The 19939-nt window shown below is 35.6% G+C and overlaps 1 protein-coding gene across 3 annotated transcripts in view; it reads left to right on the plus strand.

Moving 5' to 3' along the window:
* inaE (inactivation no afterpotential E) overlaps positions 1–7763 on the plus strand; it is a 125390-nt gene extending 117627 nt beyond the window's left edge. For all 3 annotated transcript variants that reach the window (XM_074121333.1, XM_074121335.1, XM_074121336.1), the window contains one exon: positions 2256–7763. In XM_074121333.1, coding sequence (XP_073977434.1) covers positions 2256–3512 — 1257 coding nt within the window. In that variant the 3' untranslated portion in view covers positions 3513–7763. The remainder of the gene's footprint in view (positions 1–2255) is intronic.
* The last annotated feature ends 12176 nt before the right edge of the window (positions 7764–19939 follow it).

Consider the following 19939-nt stretch of genomic DNA (forward strand, 5'->3'; position numbering starts at 1 on the left):
AACCGTGGTTATTTCTGTCTATTCCCCAGAGCCTTTAAATGAATTGCTGGTTGTCCATTTCTTATCCCATCAAACATGTTTATCGTCTTCATTAACCATTAATCCAAGATACTGGATTCATTTTACCAAATGAAGTCGTTTTGCAATCTTCAATTTCTCATTGAGAATATTGTTCTTTGTGTGATGTCCATCCACCGGTTTTTTTTTGCTTCAACCTTTTTTAACCACCTCCTACATCTGGATAAGCTCCACCGATCTGGGTCATCATCAACATTAGCTACTTTCCCACAATTCTCCTTACATAAACCAGACTTCAGCAATCAGATAAAGGAATGTTCGAGACAAAAACCTTTATAGCTTAAGATAAAAAAGTTATTAAAAATTTTACCGGGACAACTGGAACATTTCATACTAGAGCACTTCATTGTTACAGGACTTATTTAAAAAAATAATTTAATCTAATTTCAAAGTACGCTAAAGCACTTCTATTTTCTGAAGCTAATAAGTAGAATGTATTTAGTGTTTAAGTGCTGTTTTGTTTTGATTTTTTTTAAATTATAACTCTCAGCTTTTTTGGTATATAAATTTTTTATTATTTTTTTTCTTTTTTTGCGATGTTCTCTCTTTAATCAGGTAATGCACCACCACAATGCGCAACAAAAAACAAACAAAATATTGGTCAAAAGGCTTGACTCTGATTCTTCACAAAGGCCTGTTGAAAATGGATACACAGATATCAGGTATTGAACTAAATGAAATGATAAAAGAAAAACAATCAAAAATGTTACCAAATAGATTAAAATAATTTATTTTCTTTGCGTTAAATAATGTGTACTACCATCCACCAATATTTATTTTTAATTTTTTGGGAAAAAAAAAATTTAAAAGATGCAGAATTAGATAGTAATTGTATACCATTTGAATCAATGCCTCATCGTATTCTAAGTAGTAAGTAAACAAATATGATTTAAATACAATAATTGTTATTTCTTTTTACGTAACCTTCCTGCATGTAATTATTCATGTTCTCTGCATGCACACATGTTTCTTGTTCTTATTTTTTGTGCACATTTACAAAAAACAAAAAATCTATCCTTTATCAAGCTGTAGAAGAACAAGATACTTTGGTTTTCCGTCACTAGTAGCGCTAGTAATTCTTTGGTAGACTGAGATCTTTTATTTCACTGTTTCTTATTTTTCTTTCTTATTTAGCCAAAAATGTCAGACCTTATAAAGTACTCCACTATAAAAATAATTGTTTTTGAGTTTTTACCGACCTTTAAGAAATGCTAAAAACATATTCGAGAAAAAACAAATCTGGAATGTATAAATTTAAAAATTTCGACTAATTGCCATCAGGGTACGCAACAATAACGTTTTATTCAATATCTGTTTTATGGAAATGTATTTGGTCTTTTATTTCCTTTGAATTTGATTTTATTTAATTTTCAGCCTTTTTTTTTTTTTTTTACATCCATTGAGATCCATAACCTTTATTAGCAACCTTATCCCTAAAAGAAACATTGAAGGCCGTTCTGGGAATGTGGTTAAGATTCCCACTAATTCTATTCAAAGAGTTTTTTCTTATCAGTAAGGAATTGTTGTGCATTCTTTTTGGTGACTGATTCATAGTTTCAATAGGTTGAAAAAATAATTGCCATTTCAGTCGAGTAAAATTTATTTTGCCGAGCTTTCGACCTAGGGATTAGGACCATCTTCAGGGCTAGTTTAGAAAGTAATATTTTTACATTACAGGGTTGGTGTGTCTTCTGTCTTTGTCTGTTCATGGACTGCTCCAGTCTATGAACTCTACTCCAGTCCATGAACAGACAAGACAAAAGGCACACCAACCCTGTAATGTTAAAATATTACTTTCTAAACTAGCCCTGAAGATGGACCTAGTCCCTAGGTCGAAAGGTCGGCAAAATAAATTTTACTCGACTGAAATGGCAATTATTTTTTCATCCTATCAGTAAGGAAGATAACTTCCCATAATAGAGTGTATGTTTGTGAGAAAAAGAATGCATACATTCCCTGTCTGTCTGCTTGAGTTAGGGGCAGATTCTGTTCAGGATATTCGAAGGAAACGAGAAGACGGTGGAAGAGTTTAGTGCCTCTTCAAGATTATTGACTTGGGTGACAGAAGAACGATCAGATTACGGAGTGCTGGGCTAATTTAAGATAGTTAAATCTTGATATTAATTTTGTCTTAGCAAATTCAATTTTAGTAATAATTTTGCGCATGTTTTGTCTAGGTTATAACAAGTTTGGGTCCTGCTAAGCCCCAAAGAATGATCAACAACAACAACAACAGTTCAGCGGCTCCCTCGGAGATGGAACACTGCAAACTGTTGGCAGGTTCCAGTACCAGCACCACGCCTCCGCCGGCACCACATAGGCTCTGCTTAGAGACCAGCTTTACATCGCACAGTATTGCCGACTCGAATGGAGCTGCAACGGCAAACAGTGCTGTCAATGATTCCAACCATCTACCCTGGGAGTTCGTCTCCCTGGTACCTTCTCCGCCGTCTCAAGAGAGACGATCCGATGAAAACGGCTCTTCAGATCAAATACACGATGATTGGTTTGGCCTTGCGCCGTTAGCCACGCCTGAATCATTCTCTGAGGTCTCTAGCATCAGTTCCAGGGCAAGTTCTATGATATTTGGCCATTCGAAGACACCGGATTCTGGCCGTTTGAGAAGAAAAGCGAAGAAAAGTGGCCACGCAAACATTAAAGAAAGTCTTAGCGTTCGATTCGACGAAACGTTAAACGATATAACAGATATCTCTTTGCCTTCGGAAGAATATTGCTCAGAATCGAATCCAAAGAATAACCTACTATCGAGAATCTTTAGGAGAAAACGTACGAAAGAAGATGAGAAAAGTTTAACAGAAAATGAACCATTACCAACTGATACCAGTGATATAGTAGATCAAAAACTAGAAAGTCAAACTTTGACTGAACCAAATTCACCGCCTAAAGTTGATGATTCTTTAACCTCAAATGAATCTTCGCCGCTATTAAGTAGTCTACATCTGTTAACTGATCAACGTTTGGCCGAGATACTCGGCCGGCCGTTGGTCACTGGAAACCCAGAAGATTTAAACAACGATAGTGTTAGTTCCACTAGTTTTCATTCTGGTGAAGATTCTACACATGATGTACCGGGCACCATATCCTCGGATTCAGTAACTGTTAATGCTGAAATCCATCGCAGTCCAGAAGAGATGTTGTCCGGCCTTAGATCTGAATCTTCATTAGGCGGAGATAGTCTGCTGGAAGATATTGAAAGATCATTGAACATTAGTCTTTCTAGGACTGGTTCAAGTGCCAGACTGACGAGTCTATCAAGAACCGGTTCCGGAGCTAGGCTGACTGAGGTTGAAATAGACATTAGTGATCCCAACGACATGGGTGACCTGGTAAACCCTGCGGGAACTCTGACTACGAACAGTAATAAGTACATGTACCCAATACTGCATGTGAGTCACGGTGAGAGTAGTGTCTAGTTTTCTTAATTTGGACAGTCATCTTCCGGTTTAGTAAAAAGTTTTCAAAATATTTATTGTACAAAATACGAACATAGTTTGCATAAGAGAAAGGAAAAGCAGGAAATCACTAAGTGAAATCTATTTAATAAACTATTTAGATATCTAAGGCAGTGAACAAACAAAAGTTAAACAGTATTTTAATTTCAATTACATTCTTCGCGTATTTTTGCTTTTCAAATGGCGATTTCTTATTATAAAAAATTGAGGATAATTTCAGACAAGTAAAAGAACTTATTCCATATTCAGCATTCCATAAGATAACAGAAGAAAAAGAATAATAGTACAGCATCTTCTGAAGAACTGATTTTTGTAATGAAACCGATTTGTTTAAATAGATGATCTGAAAAGATAAAAGTTAAAAAATTTGTAAATGGCTTTAAATGTTTTGAATTAATTTAAATTTAATTGTTTGTTTTTTAATTTATAAGTTATTCCATTAGAAAATTTCCAAAATCTAGTATAAATATTTATCAACTCTTTAAAATTTCTATTCTAAAAAGAAAAGCTTGAGTTAATTGAGTTTTTTTCATTTCTGGGATTCTCTGCGTCAAAACAATTGTGACTCCCGCAGGCATCAAGTCAAAAGCGAAGAGTGACCATCCATTTTCTCTAAATTCTCGAAGGGAAGGGAAGGTAGTCGGCAGTAAGTCTCTCTGGAGCTGGTAACTAGGTGAACTCTCCCTGGTGACAGGGCACGCACACCAGGCGATTCTATAGATTGCATCCAAATTAAGAAGTTGAATGGATATTCACCCTTCAAGCTCTGGTGATCACCCAGGTTTTTTAGAGAAATGCCAGGGGAGCTGGGAGCTGGCAGTTATGGATGATAACCACTCACTGGAACCAGGTACTTCTCCCTCAATGCCTCTCCTGGAAGAATATATCTGGTAGTTAGAGATAAAAATTTCCCCAACCCAAAATTCCACACCTTATTCAGCTCTAGAGATAGAGGGATGCCAACAGATTGGGAGTAGCAAAACAATGGTGCTTAAATCATCGAGGAGAGCGTACAATCTCCAGCACCGGCAACTTTGTGAAAAAATTCACATCGCCCTTCTAAGCCTGCTTTTGTCCAGGTGCCTTGTATGCTGCCAATCTCGACCCAGTCCAGCCTTCGGATAGGTCGCATGAGACCTTGGATTGGGTTAAGCTAGAATCTATTGGAGGGTTCGCAAAACCTATATTACTGTAGACGACCCTATGAATCACGTATGAGTATCAAATTTCCGCTGGGCCGAGATACTCGCTGGGATGATAATGTCTCTTTGAAGGGCCTATGAAGACAGAATTGTTTGTGAATACCCGGAGGGAAGTGTTTCTAAAAAAGCTTTTATGATTCCGCTCCGTTTAGGGTCATTAAAGCCCTTCATGAGCTTCGGTGAGAAGCTGTCCGACTGTCAAAATGTAGAGCATCAATGAAAGTTTCTTTGAACAGACATTTACTGGATACCAAGCGTTCCCTAAATCTGTTCTTTTATATTAACTAATTTTTAAATTAATCAAAATTGCAGCCAAAAATGAATAAAATTCCAATAAAATTAATTTAAAAAATTTATTAATTTTTAATTAATTAATAAATTAAAAATTAATTTAATTTACTAATATTATTTTCTTTAATATTTTTTTTTTTTAAGAATTTTATTTTTGTCTATTGGAGAAGTTGTACTTAAATAATTTTTGTACATTATTATTAAATTTAGTACACTGCCTGATTACTATTTATATATATTTATAAATAAGATAAATATATAATAATTTTTAAAAAAAGATGTATAAAATATGTATAAATTCATGAAGTTGAAAACAAAAGAATGCCTTTAAATGCATAAAAGAAGTTTATGTAAAATGGGGAATCAACTTAAAACAGTTTTCAATTGTATATCGTAATCAATACCTTCCATGTTTAACTTATTATTTTGGCGATCAATAAAGGCTAGAATATTAGTTTATTTTTTAAACTGTTTTTGTTTACGTTTTAAGCGGTACAATTTTGTATAGAAAGGCAAGTTTTCCCACTTTGTTGCCTGTGTTTTTTTTTAAATTCATATTTTGTAAGTTGGAAATTGGAAATCTTTACTGATTGAATCCGTGAAATGAAAGAGCTAATTCAATTGTGATGAATTGGGTTTTCAAAATCAATGATGAATTTGTATGCAATACATCAGCCGGTCGTTGATAGAGTGACTTCTTGTAAAGGGAAGTATCTTTTTAATCATTCGTCAGTAATTCTAGCATTCAGGATTGACTTCTTTTGGTATTATACTCTGAGACACCCATGCTAATGATACAACCATGCCAAAAGTTCTCTAGTATTTAGAGATCCGACAGTTAGGGTTAACCATTCCCTGGAAACTAACAATCTCCCCATTGCCCTCTCAACATATTCTGGAGCCCTGAGGCATCATCAGCTCACAATGCCCATTCTGCCATTAATTTCCACTTCAGCTTCCCGATGAGATCATTTGACACCCTTCGCTATAGATTCTATTCAAGTGTGTGTACTTTTTAAAGGAAACTTCCATGCGATATATTCTGCACATGGAATCCCTGTACACAAAATCCTTACTTTTACTTATCTCGGATTTTTTTTTTTTCTTTTATTGATGTATGTTTTTTCTGCAACGAATAGAGGTCTAATATACCCGGCCCTTGGATGTCCTCTAGTTGAACACCTCTATTCCTTCCCAAGACTGTTTACCTAGGACATCTCAAAATATTTCTAGGATGGTTATTTTCTTCTCAAACATTTGGTTACCTTTTTTAAAACCTCTTCTTAATCTTATAGGGTGCGTTCCACTAAGCGACCACAACGACCAAAACATACCTACAGGCGTTCCACTTGGCGACCGCGGTCGTTGTGGTCGTGGCGAAAACGTCACTAATGACGTCACTATTTTCGCTCACGCGAAGCCCACAACGCCCCATCTATAGAGCTGGGTCGAAGTGGGCGTTCAGAAATATGGCGCAATTTTTAAAACAAAATATGGCGACCGAAAAAATTATCTCATTTAAATGAAAGTATTATTTCATGTAAATAATTGAATGTGTTTCTCGAAAGTCTACAAAAAATAAATAAATAAATAAATAAATACTTATCCCTTTACACACTAAATCACTGAATAACACAAAATCATTTACCTGAAATAACTTTTAAATTCTTCATCTGAATAAAGATCAATTACTCTGATAGCTAATAATAGGTGGCCTAAGTTTTCGCTTTTTATCATTGCGATTTTGTAAAATTACATTCCACTCTAATCGGAACTAGATAAAGAACTTTCTAAAGCATTATTAATAAATATCCAACTGTTGCCACAAAAGACATTTTAATTTTATTTAAACGTAAATTTTATATATACTCCACTAAAATGTAATATAAAAAATTGAATGATATATATTCTTTTAATATAAGTCAACTTTACCAATAATTAATAAAGTTTATTATAACTGCTTATAAACGGGGTTAAAATTAAAAAATAACCTCTTCAAGCTTCTAACTTATTTTCGAGGCCGCCATATGTAATGTTTACATGAACGGTTAAAACGCCCCATAGTCCGTTCCACTTGGGTTTTCGATCGCAACGCTCGCAAGCAAGTGGGACGGGCAAAATCACGGTCGTGAGCGTGGTCGTTGTGGTCGCTTAGTGGAACGCACCCATAGTGTGTCGGCAAATATTAGAAGCATTAAACCAAACAAGGATCCCTCTTGGAGGAGAGATCTTTCCAGCGCTCGCTTTTCTTCTCTGATCCATCTAGCGCCATCCAGATCTTCTATTCCTTGTTTTAGAACTCTCTCTCTCTCTCTCCTTGGTATCTGGCCTTGCTCTAGCCTCAAAATATATCCAGCCTACCCTAATCTAATATAAATTGACATCTATGATGCGGAGTTTCCACTTTCAAAAACGGACCAACAAGCCCATTCAAGTCCAGGAGTGTTCCACTGTATCCCACTTAATTCCTTCACTTTGATCTGCTTGGTGCGTCTTTATTAAGTTTCCAAAAATACAGCTTTCTTATGATGGTAAAGTAAAAGTTTGTCTTTCTTTCTTTCAGCCAATTCCACACTATTCCAATTAATCTAGTCGGTAATTACTACATAATTTCCATTCTGTAATATTAATTTGAAAAAAAAAAACTAAACTGTCTCAGTTATTTGTTGATCAATGCTGAACAAAAAAAAAGAAATTAAAAAAATCTTAATTATGATATCAACCTTGTAAATACACTTATTATTTATAAAAAATCTTCAAAATTTTGTTTATAAAAAGTGTTTATTCTTTTTTTTAATTTATTTTAATTTTTGAAAAAAAAAATTTATAGACGCTGTGATAGCTGGAACAAATGGCAGATAGTTCTGGCATTTTTGTGCAATTATAAAATGCCAAATGTGTTGAAAAAGAAATTTTTAGAAAAGCGTGAAAATAAAAGAATGCAATGTACCATTCATGCCAATGTTCTAATTTTTTTGTTTTTTCAATTCTTTAAATTTCTCTTTGTTTATTTCTCCTTTTTATAAAAAGAGAATTGAAAGTATTTGTTTATTCTGTTTTTAAGAATTTAAAATATAATATTCTAAATTATATTTAACAAAACATTTTACCAACAATTAATATTATATAAATAAATGAAATGATAATTCAGAAAACACCAAAGAAATTTAACCTCCGTTCCAGAATTTTGGAATCTTGGATTCTAAGAATAAAATAATAAAAACAATTTCTCTAATATAATGCACATTCTTTTTTTACTTTTTACAATTCTTCTTCTTTTTAAATTATTTTTAAAACATTAATTTATGCTACTACTTCATTTTTGCTTTATAAAATAAAGGAATAAAAAATAAAATAAATGATACAGATCTCATTATAGATTAATTTTTGTAATTTTATAAACAAAACAATCTGATAGGCAGTTACGTTTTATATCACAAGTTTCCACGTAAGTTTTTATTATTATTATTATTATTATGTTTAATCTGTTCCTCTTTGTAAATTATTTATTATTTATTTCTCTGTTTTTTTTATATTATGGTTTACGAAATACACTACTACTTTCTGTGATAAATTAAATAAATAAATATTGAACTTTAGAATGACTTCAATAACCTAAAAGTCAACCTTTCCTAAGAATGTTTGACGACATATACATGTACGAGGGTCGTTTGAAAAGTCCGTGCAAAAATAAAAACTACTTAATTTTTTGGGGGTAAACCTTTTTTTTATTTTTCAACATAGTCTCCTTTTAGGCTTATTACACTTCGTCCAACGCTGCTCTAGTTTGTTGATCCCTTCCGAATAATAGGATTTGTCCAAGTCTCAAAAAATAGCCATTCGTTTCTGCAATCACCTCCTCGTTTGAATAAAAACCTTTTTCCCCGCCAGCCATTATCTTCATATTGGGGAACAAAAATAGTAGTCCGAGGGAGCCAAGTCTGGAGAATAGGGGCGATGTGAAACGAGTTGGGAACCCTATTTCCATTAATTTTGCGACCACAACTGCTGAGGTGTGAGCTGGTGCGTTGTCGTGATGGTTTGTGGGGCCAATCGTGGGCGTTTTTCTTGCAGCTCGGTTTTTCAAACGGTCCATTAACGATTAATAATATGCACCTGTAATAGTTTTACCCTTGTCCAGATAGTCGATGAGGATTATTCCTTGCGAATCCCAAAAGACAGTCGCCATAATCTTTCCGGCCGAAGGAACGGTCTTCGCCTTTTTTGGCGCAGATTTCCCCCTTTGGTAACCCATTGTTTAGATTGTTCTTTGGTCTCAGGAGTGTAGTGATGTATCCATGTTTCATCCACAGTGACGAAACGACGCTTAAAGTCCTACGGATTCTTCTGGAACAGCTGCAAACCGTCCTTGCAACACTTCACACGATATCGTTTTTGGTCAAGCGTGAGCAATCGCGGCACCCATCTTGCGGATAGCTTTGTCATGTCCAAATGTTGATGCAAAATATTATGTACCCGTTCATTCGAGATGCCCACAGCACTAGCAATCTCACGCACCTTCACTCTTCTGTCATCCATCAACATATCATGGATTCTATCAATGATTTCTGGAGTAGTAACCTCAACAGGGCGTCCAGAACGTTCAGCGTCACTTGTGCCCATATGGCCACTCCGAAAATTTTGAAACCACTTATAAACTGTTCTAATCGAAGGTGCAGAGTCACCAGAATGTTTATCAAGCTTCTCTTTAGTCTCCTGAGGCGTTTTGCCTTTCATAAAGTAGTGTTTAATCAACACACGAAATTCTTTTTCGTCCATTTTTTGAAAATCACTCTACTTCCTCGATTCAAACGAATGCCAAACACAAAGAAATAGACCGATCTGGCTGAAACTTGGTGTGTGTTCTTCCAAGAGATGCTACTAACTAAACATAACCTCGATACGCGCCAGTAGTGCTATCTCTCTGACTTTGCACGGACTTTTCAAACGACCCTCGTATTTAGATGCACCATTGCTATGAAGACATAATATTCTCCACCAACATATATGTGCTTAAGTCTATAGCAGAGCTAGCAAAGAAATATGAGTGTATTTAAAAATTATAGCCGATTAGAATGAATGGAAGAAAATGATTAGAGAAGGATTACAGTGATTTTAATTTCGGTTAAGCTATAATGATGGCAGGAATATAGAGTACTGATCCATCCATTAGTTGTGAGTTTGTATGTAAATAGTTGTATATACTAGAGGGATGAATGTGTGTAGCGAATGTATTTATAAGTAAGAATGGAGAGTGAGCGATATTCTAGTGATAAGCACCTAGACGATGCTGGCTGTATGGCGGAAGCCAATGCCAAAAAAAAGGCAAAAAAAAAAAAGAAAAAGATTTCACTGGAAATGTCCAGGCTCTCTAAGTTAAAACAAGAGGTGGTTTCAACGTTATGGTATGTGTTTTGGTATATAAGAAGTATCTCATAGGAAATATCCGCTTGTAACATTAGCGATCAATATACTTACTATATGAAATTTTCACTTTTTTGACGTTTTATTTTAAAAATTCAATGAAGGATACTTTTAGGGAAGGGTATACGTCAAAAGGGCCATTTCAGTGCATGATTTTACGGCTGAATAATTTTAGAGAGAAATTAAATTGATCTGAAAATTCGCAAGGTGAAGAAAGTGGAGACCAAGTAAGAGAAAGTCGTGTGAGTATGCACTGGAGATTTGTTTCTATTCAATGAGGACGACGAGGTCAACCCTTATATAAAGGCGGAGAAATGGGATGGTGCAGCAGCACCCTTCTCTGTTTGGTTATAATATGAAGGAGAGGAAAATCATCCTCCCTTACTGGTTTTTTTTAGACGGGGCTTGTAAGAGAGCCAGCAGAGGGTTGGCTTGGATCGATGTCGGGGGTCCCAAACTCGTAGGGGGACCCTAAAGATAAATAAGGTCCCCACCCCAGCCCCTGTTGGCGAGGGGACCCAGATTGGGTGTTTGGAGGAAGGTGAAGTTTTGCTGTTCGCTTATTTGAGGGGTTGAAAGTGTTTGGCCACGTCCAGCCTTGAGCGCGTTTTCTGCGGCCAAACAGACCGCAGTTGAAAAATTATTTAACAGTGTTATTAGTTCGAGTTCCGTGTCTAGTTTTAAGATCAAATGAGTTTGTCCAAAACGTTTAACTTGCAGACGGTCTGCTGATCTTCCGAGATAAGTTTCAGTAAACGTAAGTATAACTTATTACTTCGTATCCTTACTTATTATTATAAGAACAGGACACTAACTATTCCTGTAATTATTAACGACTGCCAAACAGGTAATGTTCCCTTTCAGCAAGGTTATATTCATGTTGTACTGATCAGGAAGGGCTGCTGATGTTTTTAGTTTTTATTTGTTGTGTTATGAGACCTAAGTTCACTGGAACTTGGGGTCTTGTTAGTGCATTTCCGCCTTCCTGTAGAAGCTCCTTGGGGTGAACAAAAAATTAAGGCAGCCAGCAGGATGCAAACCCAGCACCCACAGGACTAACCGCTTAGTGAATCCTGTCTCCTTTATTATTATTATTATTATTAACTTTTCTAAAGACTTGGATCCGAGCAAGAGAGAAAGGAAACGAGTAGGCTGTCGGCCTGGCAGTCACTTCGGTGTCCAGACGAGAGGAAGAGTTTAGGAAGAACATTAACTGAAGAAGCACGGTAGTCTGGCACGTGATGGCATTTGCAGTTTCAGCTGGGAGAATCACTAATGTATCTCTTAAATGTCTGCATCAACATTATTAAAGTAAAATTTAGATTTGATTTAAATCCCCAGATACAAATAAATAAATTTGTCACTGTTAATTGTAAAATAAATTCAATCAAGACTGGACATTTTTCTAGCTCTCAGTAATCAATTTAGTAGACTCCTAACAAAATTGATTTGATTTCAGCAGTACGTGGAGTACCTGAAACTTCTAAGCCTAGAATGGAGTTCATCCCGTCAAATAAGGGTCATGTTAAGGTACTGTACAACAACTATATGTACACTAAACATAAATGTTGCGGTAAAGGGATCAGATGGCGATGTGTGGAGAGGATGTTGAACTGTAAAGGAAGTATCACGACCACTTACGCAGACGATCCTCCAGTGATGACCATCAACCATAACCATTTACCAGATTTGAACGCTGTAAAGGAAGCCAAGGCTAAAGTTCGAGCCAGACATGCCAGAGGCGTCATTGATGAGATCATCATTAGAACTGGTAAGTCCTTTTTTTTTTTTTGTTATTGTCATTGTTAGTGTGCCATCATAGTTTGTTTAGAATCATCCAAATGCAAGAAGTAACCTCTTATTCTGCCCAACAACAAAGCAATCTTCCCAGGTCTTTAAAAACTAAGATGTTTATCTAGTGGCGGCCCTTGGTATGGCTAAGGAGAATGCAGTAATTCCCTTACATTGTAAGTCTTCAAGAACCTCCTAACAGAAATTTCAACGTCGATTGGAACTGAGAATGAACAGAGTACGTATCCCCACAGATGTATATCCAATTCATTATTAAACGGAAGATTTTGGTGACTGAAATTGGGCCCAAAAAATCCAGATTCCCGAAAAAATTGGATAACTAACGGGGGTATTCTGTGTTAGTTAAGAGGAAGTCATACTAGTGTTTACACCAGATTTCGTTGTTACAAAACAGTAATAATATTTTATGCCATTTAGCCCAACGTTATCTTTATTTATGCTTTAGTTATGATTTTAAGGTTAACAATGCTATCTATATTGCATCAGAATACAAGTTGATGGCATTATTCGTTTAATATTAATGCCCGTTCAACATTTCTTATCTAGATTATAATGGTAGAACAGTCTAGTTGCAATGTTTCCTTCATCGTACATGATGTGTACCTTGTCCCATTCACTTTTCTAACAAGAAATAATTGCAGTTGTTTGTTCGTTAGTACGGTACAACCAAGTGGTGTACATGTGTTCGTAAATTAAATGCAAACTGCAAACAACAACTCTCTAAATTACGTTAATGGGTAAAAATTGTGGAGATCACAATTGTGTGTAAATTGAAGTTGCTGATGCTATCTGGTGGGTTCTGTGTGCCACAATGAAATTACTTCTCTACAGCGACGTTCACTAGAATGCGCTCCGGCATGTTTTTTTTCCCTTTTTCTAACAAGTGTTTGGGGATCGCGTCATATTTTCTGATAATCGCGTTTTCAGCGGGAATTCATCCTTTAAAGGGCCATTGACGCCCGAAAAAGGGTCTATAGTGCTAAAGGGCTACAGAGTGCGCCTTTTGGAGTTCATTCAAAAGCAAAAAGTAGCAGTCAGCTGAGACTTAATGCTTCGTGTGAGCAATCTCATGGGGCCTGACAGTGAGTTAGCGGAGGGAAGCCTTCAAACGGAAGTTCCACTTTAAAGGATGTTTGTCGCTATCTTCTTAAAATCATCATTTCAGCGCTGTTTACAGTTTTACAAAGTGGCTACTGTTAGTTATAATTAAATTTATTATCAAAATTCCCAGTTTGGGGAAAAAAGTTTGTACCTTAAGAATTGTAATGAGATTTAGATTTCGCAGCAACTTTTTTTAGATCTGTTTTTTAGATCAAATTTTACGGAGGTAAGCTACACCACCGGGCCACAGAAACCTCTGCTGTGGCATTGGTTCTATCCTTCTATTTCATAGTTTAATCTTCAACCCGCCAAAAAAAAAATGGTTTTTACCAATAAATGAGTGCTTGGTCTGTCAATCTGTGAAGAGTATGGTCGGCGTAACCCAAAATCGTTAAACGTTAAACCTGGATCAAACGATGTAAACTGGTATCTTATTATTTCTTCTGATATTCTTGCGGGGTTAGCTCACCTTTTACATTCCGATTATCTTCACGAAATACACGTGACCCATCCACTTTAAAAAGCCGCCGAAGTGAGAACACTAGTTGACGGAGATTAAGTTGGCCGGCCATTGAGGTACGTTATTGTTATCCAGTATACATTATAAAAACAATATTCCATTGGTAACATCGCCATCTTTTAGCAAGGCCGAGAACCTTGCTTTAGTATAAGTTTTTTCCCACCATTATTTGTGAAGAATGCGTCTAACCATTCAATAAAAAGTCTAAGTTTAACAAAAAAGTTTCCATTAGTATAAAAGAGAATAAAAAAAAAAATTAACTAATTTTTAGACATTATTTTCTTATCTTTTTTTTTTATTGTTCAAGTAAAAAATCTCTATTTCATTCTGGAACGTCAACAACGTTCCGAAAAAAAGATAATTTCACATGTTTAGTTAATATGATGTCACAAGGGAAACTTTCACCGAACTTTCTTTCTTGTATTTTCCATCTTTTTTAAGTGAAAATAGATTAACGTCACACCATCATGTGTGGCAATTTTCTCATTCTAATTGTGTGCGCCAGGACAGGAAAATACCTTTGTAGATTGAATGTTGCACTGTACTTCTTTTCTATACACAAGAAGGTGCAAATTGGGGAAAATCGGATGCGAACAGACGTTGTCAACAGGAAAAGGAAGCTGATTTAAGCTGCATCAAACTGTTACACATGCGCTGTGGCAGATAACTGCCCTAGAGGCGCCGCTATTGTCAATAACAATAACAGAAAAAAATAGAGAGATAAAATTACCGAGGAAAAGCGATCCCAGTTCGAAATCCATTAGAGGACAATTAGATTCAAAGAAACGTCTCCAGCAGGAGGAAGTCATGTATTTTAGAATCTAAGAATTTCATAGATCATGTGTATTCTCCAAAGATTTAGATGAAAAATATGGGGGCATAATTTTCCCTTTACAGATAGTAAAGTTCCTTTCTGTAAACTTGGTATTTTCACTTCATGTTTGTTCGTCTCACTATTCTTCTTCTTCTTCTTCGTTTGGTTAAGTTCCCCGTAATTATAATTTACTTTCATTGAACGAAGCCTGACGAACATTTTGAGTGCACACAGCAGCGCTGAACGTCGACTTTTTTTAGAAACTTTAGTCTCTGGGTAGATTAATAATTATTCTATTCGAAAGAGGGTTATTTTAAATATCGCTAACCTTATCTGCCTGTTCGTACTTTCTTCCATCATTAGAGCTTGATTATTAACTTTGGTTTAGTAAATTTCCACTTGTATTACTCACTACTACTTTATACCAAAACATACATACGTAGCTAACCAAACTTTCAACGATCATTTTAAAGTTGTGAATGTTGCGGAATTAGTTTACATCAGCAAAATTGGTACTAAATAATTTCGCCCAAAATAGAATTCAAATAGACACAGTGCACATAGAATAGCCTCTGTTGTATTTACCCTCCATTTTCAGTTGCAATAGTTTGAAATGTTAAGCGGAAATGAAAAACATTCAGACATGTGTACAAAGTCAGCTGTTAGGTTCTCGTTAAATTAACAGCTGTTAAATTTAAATACATTTTTTTTTAATTTATTTTAATTTCCCTAACTAGATATTTATCTTTTGGTATTATTAATAAAATTGAACTTTATTTTTCGTTATAATTACTTGTTGGGGGTAAATTTTTTTTATTACGTATTATATCATATAAAGGCATATAGACATAACATTAAATGTATCGCTTTCACCATGATGTTCGATTAGCATCTGGTCGATTGTATCTTTATGGTTCAGAAGACTGGTGGGGACAGATGTTAATGGGAACTTTTAGATTGAGTTCCAAAATTAAAGAAATTTGGTTTTTATTAATTTCAAGAAAGGTTTGTATAAGTTTTTTCAGCTTTCTTAGATATTTTCTCTTTCTATAGCCTTTAAGTTTCGGCCATCTTTTATAGGCTAATAACAAAGTTTAAAATTAGGACATTATTACTTAATTTTGTTTTTACAGTGTAATAATGTTAACAATATAATTTTTCTGGCCATTAGCATAACTTTTTACAGAGAAATTATAGTTGTATCTTTTTATCTCATTATCTTTTAGAATCATATTATTTTTTTGTTGCCATTTTTTATTTTGAACCTTCTTAATGACAGTTCGTTTTACATAGTCACATGTACTATTGACCTTGTCTTTTTATTTTCCAATTTCTTCTAGTATTTTTAGTCAGTTATACTCTTATCCATAAATATTTTAGTCTTTGTTATAAAAATATTTACAGGTAAGTATAATTGACTACAACAAATTGGGCAATAAAGACACGAGGACAATAGAACATGTAACTATGTAAAACGAACTATCTAGAAGGGAAATTTTAAAAAAACTAATTCAAGATAAAAATGTATTTTTAACGTTAATATTACAATTATTTCACTGTAAAATATTAAAAGAAATAATATCTTATTTAAAACTTGGTACTAGCCTTTGAAGATGGCCAGACTAGTCGATAATTAAGGCGATGTAAAAAACGAAAATAAGGAAATAAAATAGAAGAGACGAGTAAAAGTGGTTACCGATACCCCTGCAATCATACGAGGGTCGTTTGAAAAGTCCGTGCAAAGTCAGAGAGATAGCACCACTGGCGCGTATCGAGGTTATGTTTAGTTAGAAGCATCTCTTGGAAGAACACACACCAAGTTTCAGCCAGATCGGTCTATTTCTTTGTGTTTGGCATTCGTTTGAATCGAGGAAGTCGAGTGATTTTCAAAAAATGGACGAAAAAGAATTTCGTGTGTTGATTAAACACTACTTTATGAAAGGTAAAACGCCTCAGGAGACTAAAGAGAAGCTTGATAAACATTATGGTGGACTCTGCAACTTCGATTAGAACAGTTTATCAGTGGTTTCAAAATTTTCGTAGTGGCCATATGGGCACAAGTGACGCTGAACGTTCTGGACGCCCTGTTCAGGTTACTACTCCAGAAATCATTGATAAAATCCATGATATGGTGATGGATGACAGAAGAGTGAAAGTGCGTGAGATTGCTAGTGCTGTGGGCATCTCGAATGAACGGGTACATAATATTTTGCATCAACATTTGTACATGACAAAGCTATCCGCAAGATGGGTGCCGCGATTGCTCTCGTTTGACCAAAAACGAAATCGTGTGAAGTATTGCAAGGACGGTTTGCAGCTGTTCCAGAAGGACTTTAAGCGTCGTTTCGTCACTGTGGATGAAACATGGATACATCACAACACTCCTGAGACCAAAGAACAATCTAAACAATGGGTTACCAAGGGGGAATCTGCGCCAAAAAAAGGCGAAGACCGTTCCTTCGGCCGGAAAGATTATGGCGACTGTCTTTTGGGATTCGCAAGGAATAATCCTCATCGACTATCTGGAAAAGAGTAAAACTATTACAGGTGCATATTATTCATCGTTATTGGACCGTTTGAAAACCGAGCTGCAAGAAAAACGCCCACGATTGGCCCCACAAAAAAAGTCCTTTTCCATCACGACAACGCACCAGCTCACACCTCAGCAGTTGTGGTCGCAAAATTAATGGAAATAGGGTTCCAACTCGTTTCACATCCCCCCTATTCTCCAGACTTGGCTCCCTCGGACTACTATTTGTTCCCCAATATGAAGAAATGGCTGGAGGGGAAAAAGATTTTATTCAAACGAGGAGGTGATTGCAGAAACGAATGGCTATTTTTCAGACTTGGACAAATTCTATTATTCGGAAGGGATCATCAAACTAGAGCAGCGTTGGACGAAGTGTATAAGCCTAAAAGGAGACTATGTTGAAAAATAAAAAAGGTTTACCCCAAAAAATTAAGTAGTTTTTATTTTTGCACGGACTTTTCAAACGACCCTCGTATATCAATGCAGACATAATTGCAACTCTCTTGAACTATTCCAACATCAGATGAATTGTTAAACTACTCTGCGCATGGTCAAAAGGTGATATTTAGGTTAGGTTAGGAAAGTTATACAAGTTTTAAGATGTGGTTTACTGAAAGAAATATTTACTTGTTTTTTAAGGAAACAGATTAGCCGAGTGGTTAGTGAATACTGGATTCCAACGCGAAGGTCACAGGCTCGAATCCCAGGCTGCTTGGCCCTTGTTTTTTCTGTTCCTAGCATCTTGTTATGGACAGTGTTGTCTGTAACGAGAGTACAAAGACCTGTATAAAACTGCACAATAACCTCAGATGTTTAAGCGCCTTAAACTAAAAATAAAAAATTAACCTGCGGGAATAGTAAACTATGATGGCAATAAGATTTTTGTACAGATCTTAGTAACATTCTCTCTGACAGTATCTTCACAATGGCAAAAACGGTATTCAATGAACCCCTTGAAATCTGAGGACACAATGTTCACAGGATGGGATACATCGACAAAGTGGCATGCTGACAAAGATGTGCTGGTACTAATGGTAATTGATTCGATTAGAATTAATGAACTTTGGTTCATAGTGATTTTAAAGTGACCCCCTCTGAAATACGCGAAATCTTCCTTCCAAATTTATAGTAAAAATACCAAGTTCCTAGAAAATTGTGAATTACAGCAATCGTATTAAACAAATAGTGATACGAATGTTGCTAAAATAAACTATAAATTCCAAAAATTTACAACCAACCCACCCACAATCATTAAAGTAATTACACTACACCACATTACATATAATTACAAAAGCATTGTGTTGTTAAAGTATATACTATATGCGAGTGGCACACGTATAAATCATTCAATAAGGGCAGCCAGGTGGTGGAGCACCTGGTCGTGTGAGGAGGTGGCCATGCCAACATGCCATAAACAGCCCCTGCCTTAATAACCAAACTATTTTACGGGAAAAAAAATTGATCAATAAAAAGAGATATAAAACTGTTTGATATTTCAAACAAACACAAACATTACGCATTCTGTCTGAAATAAATACACACGAACCTAACCTAAAATGTAGTGAAATAGTATTGTGCAGAAGTAAGAGCTAACTGAACCATGACTAACATATGTTCCAACGGCTGACTTGATTATGTCTCTAATTAATGCCGTCATATTAAACAGGAAAATGAGAAACAACAGCGGAAACAAATTAGAAAAGTAATTTCTTTCAAAAAGAAAAATTTAGAAAAAAAATCTGATTTGTAAACACTCTCACGACTTCCTCTAATCGCAGTTTAATTCTATTTTCTGGAGCCTTCAATTAGTATTGCGTAGTATTATGTCACTCCAAAAGTACCATTCCCGAAAGTAATCGCTAATAATTACGAACATGAACTAAGAGAACTGTCACTTCCGGTGTACCAATTTTTATCGTATTTTGAGTGTTGATTACATATTCAAGTTTCTACATTACTCAGAAGTGAACACTTCAGAAGAAAACCAATACTAACTACTAGCTCAGAAGTGTCCTTAATCACTTTATTTATTTTTTTCCAAGAAAATGTTTCAGAAGGTTACGCACAATAAGAATACCAAATTTGGAGAAAATCGTGAGCGCCATTTTCGAATCAAAAGTAGTATTTCCGTTTGAGATATTTTCTTGGCCAAGTCAGGTACATACGAGGGTCGTTTGAAAAGTCCGTGCAAAAATAAAAACTACTTAATTTTTTGGGGTAAACCTTTTTTATTTTTCAACATAGTCTCCTTTTAGGCTTATACACTTCGTCCAACGCTGCTCTAGTTTGTTGATCCCTTCCGAATAATAGGATTTGTCCAAGTCTGAAAAATAGCCATTCGTTTCTGCAATCACCTCCTCGTTTGAATAAAATCTTTTTCCCCTCCAGCCATTTCTTCATATTGGGAAACAAATAGTAGTCCGAGGGAGCCAAGTCTGGAGAATAGGGGGGGATGTGAAACGAGTTGGAACCCTATTTCCATTAATTTTGCGACCACAACTGCTGAGGTGTGAGCTGGTGCGTTGTCGTGATGGAAAAGGACTTTTTTTGTGAGGCCAATCGTGGGCGTTTTTCTTGCAGCTCGGTTTTCAAACGGTCCAATAACGATGAATAATATGCACCTGTAATAGTTTTACCCTTTTCCAGATAGTCGATGAGGATTATTCCTTGCGAATCCCAAAAGACAGTCGCCAT

This window comes from Rhodnius prolixus, unplaced genomic scaffold (assembly GCF_049639745.1).
Source record: "Rhodnius prolixus isolate KJV_2025 unplaced genomic scaffold, Rpr scaffold_8, whole genome shotgun sequence".
NCBI lineage: Eukaryota > Metazoa > Arthropoda > Insecta > Hemiptera > Reduviidae > Rhodnius > Rhodnius prolixus.